This window comes from Lacerta agilis, chromosome 13 (assembly GCF_009819535.1).
Source record: "Lacerta agilis isolate rLacAgi1 chromosome 13, rLacAgi1.pri, whole genome shotgun sequence".
Lineage (NCBI taxonomy): Eukaryota > Metazoa > Chordata > Lepidosauria > Squamata > Lacertidae > Lacerta > Lacerta agilis.
In genome coordinates, this window is record NC_046324.1 from 2,612,517 (window position 1) to 2,625,410 (window position 12,894).

The 12,894-nt window shown below is 41.6% G+C and overlaps 1 protein-coding gene across 3 annotated transcripts in view; it reads right to left on the bottom strand.

Annotated features, from left to right (window-relative positions):
- Nucleotides 1–2,967: 2,967 nt before the first annotated feature.
- OTUD7A (OTU deubiquitinase 7A) overlaps nucleotides 2,968–12,894 on the bottom strand; it is an 81,125-nt gene continuing 71,198 nt past the window's right edge. For all 3 annotated transcript variants that reach the window (XM_033167194.1, XM_033167193.1, XM_033167195.1), the window contains 3 exons: nucleotides 7,520–7,634; nucleotides 6,989–7,073; nucleotides 2,968–4,591 (listed from right to left, as the gene is read on the bottom strand). In XM_033167194.1, coding sequence (XP_033023085.1) covers nucleotides 3,167–4,591; nucleotides 6,989–7,073; nucleotides 7,520–7,634 — 1,625 coding nt within the window. In that variant the 3' untranslated portion in view covers nucleotides 2,968–3,166. The remainder of the gene's footprint in view (nucleotides 4,592–6,988; nucleotides 7,074–7,519; nucleotides 7,635–12,894) is intronic.

Here is a 12,894-nt window from a genome sequence, read left to right on the forward strand (position 1 = left end):
TCTAAGAGTAGGGTGTAAACAAGGATCAGATTAGAGCACAGGTGCCAGAAAACAGTCCTTGGAGGTGGGGTATTGATTTGAGCAACTCATTGGAGCATTTCTATCATCTGGGCAAAACTTATTTTCATTCAGTTCAGTGTATTTTTTAAAAAATGATAATAGTACCATGTGAATATATGAAATTATTGTGTCCATTAAAATTTATTCTCCTGATATATATATATATTTTAAAAATTATAGTACTTTGTGAAGTTTTTTTTAAAAGCTTTTTGTTCAGATAGTATACTTGAACCAAAATGGAAAAGCATAAATTGTTAACAGCAAGTGGCTCATGCCTACCTCCACTTAGAGAAGCATTTATAGGCATGCCAAAGGCTAGTTCTACAGTAATGCATTAGTAATTACTAATATTTTCTTTCTTACACTTTTAAAATATCATCCCTGCTCTCTCTCTCTCTCTCCCTCCCTCTCTCTCTCTCACACACAAATACAATCAAAGATAAATCCATCTGGTACCACAGATTTCTTTGGCCAAAGAAACAGGAGCATTTTTCACAATTAACTAAAAACATAAAAAGGCATATAGTATTGGACAAAATTGGAACATCTGAGATTCTTATGAGTGAACCACACCAAAGGTTACTTGTGTTCTAATCCACACAGCAGCCATCAAACCACATCTGTTTTGCACCTTAATTCTAAGTTGGAAGCACAGAACAGGCAAGGGAAGAGGCCCTTAGGAAGGTGCCCTTTCCCCCTGCTTTGAAATAAATGGCAAAGCTGGAAAAGAACACGGCAGAGTCAGCCGGCACTAATGACACAGCTGATCCTCTTTCTTGAGTAGACTCCCCATAAAAGAATGGGGACCAGCTTGGCAGCACCACCACTGTAACATCTTGCAGTGTGACTGCACCCTTAAGTGTGGTACCACATCTTCCTCTGGGGAAAAAAGGAGATACCAATTCAGAAACACAACACATTCTCAGAGATACATGAACTACAAGGCTGGATTCATTAAGAGCTGTTATTAAGTAATATTGGTGTGTCTCCCCCGCCCCACCAAACTTAAAATTTATTATTAATTAATACTAAGTACCACTTCTTACTTCATTTTGTACTGAATTATAGGATCAATTAGTGATTGCTACCACAAAGTACTTCAAAAACAGGCGTTTTAATGTGTGTGCAAGTGGTGAACAGACGGGAGTCTCAAGTACTTTCTATTTGAGGATGCAGAAACCAAGTTCAATATGTAGCTATGAGTGAATATTTTCTTAGCTTACCTAAAAATATTAGAGCTACTGTAAAGACAGGAACTGAAAATATAGGCCGTTCCTAGCGATGAACTTTCCTAATAAAAGAGGGTCACTGAGGGCTCAGAGCAGTGCCATTAGGTTGATGACACTGATGTATTACTTCTTCCCTTTACATTAGATGTGATATGAGCCTCAGTAATGGGATGGATGAGTACACGGAAATTTAATTCATATCATACAAAGGCAACAATGCTGACTGGGGGAGCCAGCCAACATTGGGATTGCTCTATATTTGGGCTATATTGGTTCTTAATGGCACCATACTCTATTCTCACAGCTTAAATGTGCTCTTGAATCTTGCACCGAGAACAGACTTTCATGCAGAGAATACATCGGAGGGCCGAGGGTTGTAATAAATTATGAAGTATGCTATTTGGTGCCTAAGCTGGCAGCAAGTGGTTTGCTAGAAACAAAATAGATACAGAAGGCAAACAGGTTTATATCAATGCCAACTGAAGCCCCACTATAGACACCAGTGTTACATTCAGCTCTTATCTAAAACATCTGAAGGGTACCAGGCGTAGAGGTTATCTAAATTATTCTGTCTAGTTTCAAACTCTATTACAATCTTTGCTTCATTTTTGTCTTTGCAATGGCGTTGAGATTTCATCTTCTGCACTCAGAGGGCCAAATTTGAGAGCAGACTTTAAACACAAATCCACAAATTGTAAGTGTTTAAGACCATTTTGCGCATGTCCAATTGACGCGCGATTGCTGAGGTTTTGCTTTCAGCTGATGTGCGCAATGACCCGGAATACAACTCCTGCGCAAACAGGGAGTTGCCTGCAACACATGTGCAAATTAACAGTACAATTTGTGTGTTCTCTGCAAAGAGGTAGCAGCTCTACATTGTGCTATATGAATAATAAAAATATGAAGCCTTGCATATGCCAGTATTTCAGTTCTTTAATTCTTGGGAATTAAGAGCTAAATAATGTGGTTCCATAAGCAGTGTTGATAAACTGGCCAAAACGACCAAGGAAAGGATATGATCAGTGAGATACAGAGCACCTGGCTATGTGGTTGCAACTGAATGAGGTGTAAGACAGGACTGCAAAACTACTGAGGCAGTTGTTTGGTCATCCAATTGCCCAACTGTTGAATTGTAAAGTACTTATTTTGAACCATGAGGGCTTGAGCCCCATCTAAAAATAAAATAGATATGCCATCTGGAGGATAAGCATTTCATTCTTGGACATTCTGTGCAGTACAAAACTGAAGTTTGCTTACATCAATAAAACCAAGAATTTGCGTTTTGTAAGAGAAGCTTGCTAATGAATCCAGGCTTTCATTTGTGTATCTGTGGAGAAAACAGGACTTCTAAAATAATACAAGCAAAGATGTTAGCATGTTAGCATGAACTATATGCAACTTACTATTCTTCCCCCAATTTTTAAAGGAAGAGGAAAGAGCTATGAAGAAGTTATATTTCTTCAACTGAGATGGCTCTAAAGAATGAGACAGACACATCTTATTACAATACCACATTTCCAGTTATTATGACTTTTTCCCTATCTTTCTACTACCTGAGTGATGTCAGTGTAAATTCAGGCACCATTAGTAAATTTTTGACCAAACGTATACACAGCACTGACAAAGGAGTAAAGAACCTTTCAGCTTACCAGTATATGTAAAAAAGACACTGACAAAATGGAAAATAATAAACTCTTTATGATAAATTAATTCTTAGTTTTTCATTGCTGCAGGGGAAAAAACAAATAAGCTGGACCTTTCTCCCAACAGATCCCTCTGCAGGATTCTCCTTTCCTTCCTCCTGTAATCCATTGCCACATACCTTACAAGTAAGAAAATGGAGGAAATAAATATTCATGGGAAGAGCTCCATCACCTTCAATGTCGGTGCCCCTTGCTTTCTTGTTCCCTGCGTTTCAGCTCCTCTTTATAGCAGTAGGAACAATAGTTTTCAGTCTCGGGGCGACCATAAAAAGAGCAGTTCTCCTTCTTGCAGCGGTTCTGCTGGATTGAATACATCGGGCTAACTGTGCTCCTGCCTCGATTTTTGTCATTGTTCAACCAGGTCTGCGGTGCATCCTCATCGGCATATTCCAAGCAGTCTCTGATGTCACTGGTATTAAACCCATTGGTATATGTTTGTGACTTGTGGTCCGTAGGCATAACATAGGTCAGTGACTCCACTGTGTTTACAGTACGGATGCCTGCTATTCGGGCTGGGCTATAGCTCTGTGAAGACAATGACCGGTTCTGTTGGGGATATGTGGCACATGTTTTTAAGGTGCCAACCACCGGCTTGTAGGTATCATCCTGGAAGCTTGATGGCTTGGAATTGACATCGTGCAAGTGGATGACACTTTGCCTCTGAACAGGGGGTGTATGGCTATAGTGGGCAGACAATGGAATGGGTCCACTTTTCTTGGCACCATTGCTAGGTGATGAAAATGACCCTGGTGTGGGACTAGTACGGTCTTTAAACTTTAAAACCAGTTGAGTTGTATGGCTTTGAGGCAAGACTGGTGATGCCCTTCCCTGAGGAGATGATTCCAACTTCTCTTTTGAGTACATTTCTTGATCCAGTTTCCTGCATGACGATCCATTGAGAGTAGCCTTCTTCTCCGCCTCTTTCCTCTTCTGTTCCTGTTCAGCACTAAAGCGCTCCTGGGCACTGGTCAAGTAATAGCCAATCATCTCCTCATGGAACTGATGTCTATGGCTGGTCAAGAGGAGGCCAGCAAAGATGAACTTCCGTTCCCCTTGCATGGCGGCTCTCAAGATGTTGAGGCTCAGCTTCACATCAGTACTGTACTTCCATGGGTCTGACTGTTTATCTGAAGGGGATTTAGAATTCATTTTTTCAACAGGCGAAATGCTTGTCTTTTCAGTGGGAGAGGGGGTTGTCTTTTCAGATGGAGAAGTGCTTGCAGACTGGCCAGATTCTTCTTTGCTTCCTTTGCGTGACTTGGACTTCTTCTCTTTGACTTTCTCAATGATCTCCCCATTTTTCCCATTTCCTGAATTTGCTCTGCTCATTTTGCCATGCACTAGTCCCCCAAGCCCACCCATATTCTTCTTTAGCTTGATGCCGAGAGTTTTACTGAGACTCCCAAGTTTGTTAGCAACTGAATCAGCCCTGTTTTTTTCTTTATCCTTCCTTTGCTTTTCTTTCTCTTTCCCATTTTTCCCATTATTGCCATTAGAATTGCTGCAGATGGAATCCCTGTCGGAGTCCATGGAATCAGCGAGAGACTGAACATCCTCTCCTGCTGACGCAGTAGGAGATTCTGGCTGAGCCAGAGGAGCCTATTAAGAGAAGCAAGTTAATAATTAGAAATTATTCTTACACAATGATTTCCTACAGTAAAATCCTCTCTACATTTGAATGCAGTTTTTCAGGATATTTAGCATTTGAAAAATGCAAGTCTTCAAAAGAATGGCTCTGCACATAAGGTCATTACATTAAGGGGTCACAATTAAATTAACAGATGGTTAATCTTTGGAAGAAACTTCCTAGATCCAGGTTTATAATAGCTTGTCAAATCTCTCTGTCCTTTTGGGAAGTCATCCTCTTGAAACTTCAGGTGTTTGCTGTGAATTCCACAGCATATTCAAGATGGTAAAAGCCAAATCTGAAAACAGCGCATCTTTTTGTATGCTTTTCTCTATCTGAAACATCAGGAACCATTGCAATATGATGTTAGATAGAATGGATATGCCCTTCATTACAAGTTTTCTGATTTTTAAGTTGATGGGTGGTGGGGTTAGGAGGGAATTTCTCTCTTCAAATAGATCAGCTAGTATTCCTAGAATTTTTTATGCAGCATGCTTGGTTCTCTTGCTCAACATATCTGAAATAATCTGGTCTGTTGGTCCTTGCTTACTCCTGCTCAGTGCTCATGGGACACTGTTTTGGATTATATGGAGGATAGCGATAGTAAAATTCAGTCCTGATGACCATTCTGTGTGGAAAGGCTATGTTGTAGGATACATTCCGGTACAAATGGCATCAAAGATGCAAAATGAAAGATGACGCAAATACAGAAGCCAACCTCTGGGTATTTAGTAAGGGATTTAAATATATATATATATAAATGATTAGGATGGCAAGAATTGACCTGGGATTAAAAAGCAAACTGTGCAATAATTCAATTATCAATGCCATTCACATTTATACCTGAAAATATAGGATGTAGTGCAAGTAATTTTCAGTGTAACAATAGAAGCACATTTCAAAACATTCATTTCCAAGACTCCTAAACAGATATCCTCCTATCTCAAAGAAATTGAGATTGTTTTTACTTGCATAATTCTGCTCACCCACTCTTCTGGGGCAAGAAAATTAGTTAATGCTAGGCAAAAAAAAAGTATCAACATTTTTTCAGATTACCATCCCTATATATGAAAAAGGGCAGTTGAATAAAAGATTGTGCTTGCCATGATATATTTTAAGAAAATATGAAGTGGAAGCAACATGCAGATCATCTTGACCTAATGAGCAACTAGGCAACCTATGAAATTAATCTTGCAAATTATTCACAATGGGCAATGATTGAAAATCAGTTCACCTGACCATATTTCTCATTAGATGATGTGTGCGATTTCTTGCCAATTTCATTATCTCAAAACGCTAATATAGAAATGGCAAGAGAGCCTTCCTATCATGTAAAATAAAAAGTACTACTAATCACCAGGAGCTAAACTGAGACATGATAACCTTTATGGGAATTGGTCCTGGACAATGAATTAACACATAAATTTTCAAGCACATAGCAGACTACATAACTCAAGATTGGCTGGAGCATGTCTGAGCAATAATAACTTCCTTCTTTATGGGAAAAAACTAGTGTTGAAGCAGCTTCTGAGAGGCATGATTAACAAATATGATAAGGTAAGTGGGATATTTCAGAGAACATATTCAGTTCCCGAAAGCTCACTGTTGTGCACATGAAAATTTGGCTGAACTCTTAATTTGCTTACACCTGACTGGGTATCAACTTTGCAGTCTCACATTTGATAGTCCCTACACTTTTGTCAAACCACTAGAATGTTCTGATATTTGGACCTGAGTATCCACACTCTCAAATGTGGAACTGCACAAATGCAAGGAGCAAAACAAATTCTGCTTTTCAGCCCTTTCCCCAGACGATGGATAGACACGCTGGCCAATTATGCTTTAGTTTCAACCACCTCATATGCCTTGACAGAGGGCAGAATTTCCAACCAAAAGCAGCAGGAACGACAGCTGCTTTATTTGCATCTTTTCCCTTTCTAATCCATGCACAGTATAGTCTATTACTACTACTGCTACTGCTACTGCTACTACTACTACAGTTTGTATACCACCCTTTATCAAAACATCTTAGGGTGGTGTACAGCATTAGAAATACATTACAAAACATCAGTGATAAAAACACAACAGTCTAATCCATTGCTGCTACAGTTACAGTAGTGCATGGCCATTTTTTGTGTCAGAAAGTGCTGCATTAATTCTGGGGAGGCAGGGACCTGGACCTTGCCTCTCTCTGCCCCTCCTTCCCAAAGGAGCTTCCCTGAACCCCTAGCCCAATAGCAACACAGCAAGGATGCAATGGATTCCGTTGCGCTAGTGATGGGAGCCTAACCCAGGATCATCTGCTTTCATGAGATCACACAGTCGGGGCCTATTTCTCTCAAGCTACTTATGGAGAGTAAAAGGGTTACCCGTGTTTCCGATGGTATGCGTATCCAGGTTACATTCATGTAACTGTGCAGAAGATTAAGCTTTGCCTCCAGAGACAGAATCAAACTGAGGAAGGAAAAAGAGGAAAGACCACATAGCATATAATCACTGAAAATTTACAGCCATAGAGTAAATCACACTTAATCAAGAGAAACAGAAAAAACCCCATCAGGTTTAACAAGGGTACTTTCAGATACAGATCCCCATGCTCTCTTAAGGAAATAAGCTGGGGGGGGGGGGGAGAAGTAGCACTGCACTGGGCTTGCTATGGGAAATTTGGAGCCTCACATTGGTCTTGTCAGACTGGGACAACCAACTGGCATTTTGTAGATGGCAAAACTCCACACCCAGCTAGTGAACTATGCAAGAGATGTATGTGGCTCAAAAACTATATAGTTATTTGTTCTAAAAACTGATTTTAAAAGGGCAGGCTAATCAAAGGTTACCAGGCATTTTAGGCACACAGATGTCCACAAGGTGTTGAAGTTTTAATTATTTAAAAGAGATCTTACTTGGCCAGCTTGGAGTTATCATTGTCATCCTTCCCCCACTCCCAATCTTTCCCAGGATCAACCGCAAAGTGCAAAGGTAGTAACTTGTGTTCAGAATCAGTCAGAGGGATCACCGCTGAAGGAAAGAGGAAAAGATCAGAAGTGAAGAAATGTATTTAGGTAGGAATAGGATGAGAAACAAGAATTGGCTGAAGAAAAGGGGTAAAGCATTTTAGAAGCATTTGTTCAAGACACTGTGTTAAATATATACCATGTTGCCATTTTTCATAAGAAATTGCTTATTTTGCAAACAGTGACACCTTTGTATATCATGTGATTTTTTTTCATGATGAAGAAAAACAGTCATCAGCTGTCAGAGATGGCAATTAGGATATTTCTCTGGGTGTGTGTTCTTCAGTTTAATAATATGAGATAACCATAGCCTCTTTCGTAGATCTCAGACCGACCATATCTCTAGCCAAAGCATTTGACAAAATCAACACAAACCCTTTCTTTTGGTTTGGTGGGCAGGGTTAAAGCAAATGTTTTGAAAGCTGAAATTATATGCTTCTGCTTTCACTTTCATTTACAATATACTGTCATTCACCCGCAACCTCCAATGAAAGTGGAATATAACCCCAAATAATTAGTAGGCTATTGACTCCAGATTTTACTGAGTCCTAATACCACTCTCTGAACACTAATTCTTAGTCGCTGTGACCATCCTGGTCATTTCAACCAAAAAGGAAATAAAAGTGTTCTATGCAACCTGTGCAGAATATGAATAGGCACACCGTTAAAATACAGCAATAAGCAAGTTATACATCTATACCTTGAAATTCAGACCCCCACAAATAAATTTCTGATATTACATTGCCGATCAGACTTTGCAGTCCACCACATTGTCTTTGATGAATGTTCTTCTCAGTTTTTAGGCTGCAACCACAAATCTAGCAACATTATCCCATGTTGGTGGCCTTTCAGCTGATCCCTGGTGGCCCACTGGAATGTGGAGTTAACCAGGGCTATTGACTGTCTGGTTCCGAAGCGCCCTCTACGATTGCATGGAGCTCGGACAGCCCTGGGGTTTCCCCCAGAGCTGAGGGTGATGAAACAATCGATGCGATGGCTAGAGTGCAGGTGGCGGAAAACTCATTCTGAATTGGAACGGACATAGGTTAGAGCTCAAGGTCAAGGCCACCAATGGTGATAGCAACGGCGAAGAAGACTTTCTTCACCGCCTCTATTGCATCTGCAGAAAACAGCAGCAGGAGATTCTTTCAGGTGGTTTGCAATTTAACGGAACCACCTGTGCCATTTGGGGACCGGTAAAGGCCCCAAGATCTCCTGCAATGATTTAAGTTTTTTGCAGATATAAAGTCGCTCAGATTCGGAAAGAGGTAGACGCCACCATGGGAGCAGGGCTGGGGCGGGAGAGTGCCAGAGTTCTGTCTAGTCAAGTTGCGTGGGATCAATTCCAGTCTGTTACCTCTGAGGATGTGGACAGGCTGCTTGGAAAAGTGAAACCAACATCCTGTCTCCTTGATACTTGCCCATCCTGGCTCATAAAAGCGAGCCAGGAAGAGCTGGTCGATGGGTTCCAATGGGTGGTGAATGCTTCTCTCTGTGAGGGAGCCTTCCCAGACCCGCTGAAAGAGGCGGTTATTAAACCGCTTCTTAATAAAACATCTTGAGACCCGGCCAATATGGCCAACTATCGCAAAGTCTCAAATTTTCAATTCTTGGGCCAGGTGACTGAGCAGGTGGTTGCTGAACAATTCCAAGCACGCCTGGAGGATGTGGACCATTTGGATCCCTTCCAGTCAGGATTCAGGCCTCATCATGGGACTGAAACTGCCTTGGTCGCCCTGGTCAGTGATCTCCGGCAGGCTAGGGACAAAGGTGAGAGCTGTTTCCTAGTTCTGCTGGATCTCTCAGGGGCCTTTGATACCATCAACCATTACATCCTTCTGGACCATCTAGAGGGGCTGGCAGTTGGGGGCACTGTTATACAGTGGTTCCACTCCTTCCTCCTGGGCCATGTCCAGAAAGTGGTGGTGGGGGATGAGTGTTCAGACCTCTGGGCCCTAACTTGTGGGGTGCCTCAGGGTTCCGTCCTCTTCCCCATGCTTTTCAACATCTACATGAAGCCGCTGGGAGAGATCATCAGGGGGTTTGGGCTGGGTGTTCATCAGTATGCGGATGATTCCCAGCTCTACCTCTCTTTCAAATCAGAACCAGTGAAGGCGGTGAAGGTCCTGTGTGAATGTCTGGAGGCAGTTGGAGGATGGATGGCAGCCAACAGATTGCGGTTGAATCCTGACAAGACAGAAGTACTGTTTTGGGGGGGCAGGGCGCAGGCAGATGTGGAGGACTCCCTGGTCCTGAATGGGGTAACTGTGCCTCTGAAGGAAAGGTGCGCAGCTTGGGAGTCATTTTGGACTCACGGCTGTCCATGGAGGCACTGGTCAATTCTGTGTCCAGGGCAGCTGTCTACCAGCTCCATCTGGTATGCAGGCTGAGACCCTACCTGCCTGTGGACTATCTTGTCAGAGTGGTGCATGCTCTGGTTATCTCTCCCTTGGATTACTGCAATGCAATCTATGTGGGGCTACCTTTGAAGGTGACCCAGAAACTACAACTAATCCAGAATGCGGCAGCCAGAGTGGTGACTGGGAGTGGCTGCCAAGACCACATAACACTGGTCCTGAAAGACCTACATTGGCTCCCAGTACGTTTCCGAGCACAATTCAAAGTGTTGGTGTTGACCTTTAAAGCCCTAAACGGCCTTGGTCCAGTATACCTGAAGGAGCGTCTCCACCCCCATCATTCTGCCCGGACACAGGTCCAGCACCGAGGGCCTTCTGGCATTTCCCTCACTGCGAGAAGCAAAGCTACAGGGAACCAGGCAGAGGGCCTTCTCAGTAGTGGCGCCCGCCCTGTGGAACACCCTCCCATCAGATGTCAAAGAAATAAACAACTATCGGACTTTTAGAAGACATCTGAAGACAGCCCTGTTTAGGGAAGCTTTTAATATTTGATTAATTGTATTTTAATATTCTGCTAGAAGCCAACTAGAGTGGCTGGGGAAACCCAGCCGGATGTGCAGGGTATAAATAATAAATTATTCTTATTCTTATTCTTACTACTACTACTTATCGGAGCCAGACACTAAATATGTGATCTTCACTCGATTGTCCACATCAGGCATGTTACCCAATAGTACACAAATGTACTAAGTTCTCAGTTCAGAATACATAGGACAGCAGAGTACATAGTGGTATAGGTCTTCTGTTGTTTGAGTGCCACATATACAAAGCCACTTTTCTGCTGGAATTTTCCTGTAGCAACTCTCCAAATACTCTGAGGGCATATAGTCTGACAACGCAGAACCACAAATGCTTTCCTAAGTGAACAGAATGGTAAATCATATGTTTTACTTTAATTAAATACAACAATGATTTCTGGGTTGCCTGTAAATCTTGTGCATAAAAAACCTTTAGTTTTTCCTTTATATGCTTATGGATCTGTTCCAAGGAACAGTTCTTAAATAGTATGGCGCCACCCAAATAAATGATATCACCAGCAATGTCACAGTGTACTGGTCCGACTAGAGAGGAAGAAACTCAAAATGTTTCTAAATCTGTATCTCAGAGAAGACAATGTCGACCTTACACCTGAAAGAACGGTCAGACTGCTTGAGAGAAAGGCAATTAGGCCAGATTCTGGATGGCAGAGTGCTCTCAAAACATTGTTTTGCATCATCCATGCAAACGCCGCTACTTAGCAAGAGGGCAGTGCAGCCAGACTGCAAAAACTAGGTTCATCTTTGGTCCTTGCTCACCCCAGAGTGTTTGTTGGTAGCAGGGGTGACAGATCACACAGAAATTGACTGTGGGCTGAAGAAAGAGAATGTTAAACTATAAACAGGCACCACTACATACTTACTGGCAAAGCAGAATGATTGCCAAAACATTATTGCAAAAAAGCAGATGTAATTGTAACAGCAATTTGTTCAATGGAAAAGAAAAACACTGAAAGTGTATTCTTCTTTGTGCTAATTAACATTCAATAAAAACAAGCATTTTGAGACCAGAAATACCACAATTCGTCTAGCCTCAAGTGTTAGAAATACTACAATTCTTCTAGCCTCAAGTGAAATACCACAATTCTTCTCAAAATAATATAATGCCCTCTAGCAATCTGTGCCACAATGAAAATGTTATATAAATGAGCAAAGAATGTGTTTAATTAAAAACAAAAAACCTAATTTTACCTCCCATTTATTTCTGGGAGCTGGTACCCCCCCCCTCCATTTTTTTTAGAATGCATTTTGGGGAAGGAGGCAAACTGACATTTCCATAACACTGGTGACAGCTATCAACGATATTGAGGCACTTTGCAGAAACGACCACATACATTTTAGCTGTTTTTTGTACAACTGCCTTTAAAAAAAGAATGAAAGACTCAACTTCCTTATGTATTCTGTTGGTGCTGTACTACATTAGAAAGCCACTTATATGTGCTCTTGCTGTGCAAACACTCGGCCATGCATATTCCCAGAATCTTTGGATTTGCAAAATCACAGGCACTGTAGGTCAAAGTAATTCATCAAGGCTATATTGGGGGTGGGAGGGAATCCACCCCCAACAAACAAAGAACAAAGCACAGTATTTGTGACAAACTTGGAAGCAAAGACTACAGCATCTGAATAGCTGTCAATTAGGTATCCTGCTTCCTGTAAGACAGCTATGATGAGAGGGCACACTAAATGTCAGGGAAAATAATAACATTTAACATGAGCGTACTGCGTTCAAATGTTCAAAGCATGTCACATCCATTTTCTGGCTGCAATTCTCACAACCCTGTAAGGGAAGTATGTAGTATGAGTATCTCCCATATTACAGATGGGGAACAGGCTGAGAAACAGTGGCTTGCCTAGGGGCCCTCAAGAAGTTCACAGGAGAGTTGAGATTTGTACCTCAGTCTGTTAGTCACTATGCAAAATAAACTATTTCAAAAGGTTACACATTTTTTGGATGTACGTATTTGAATGTCAGGGCAACATTTATATAGAAATTGGTTACAAGAATATTAAAAAATAGAAAACTATAAGAGTTTACCGAAAGGCCTCTTGCAACAGAAAGTGTTTTTCCAGCATTGGTGAAGATGTAGCAGATTGTAACATTAGTAGAGTTTCACCAGGTGGCACCAGATCACAGCAACCCACCACTCTGATTCAGAGAACATGTAGCACACACAAATCCCTTTAACAGCCGTAGTTGCCATCTGTGTTCTGAACCAGACAGACAGACTGACGGAAACTTTTCCACAGGTGGCAGTGATGTTGTGTGCAATTGATGATCTGGGGGCACAGAAGGGTTACGCAGCCTTTC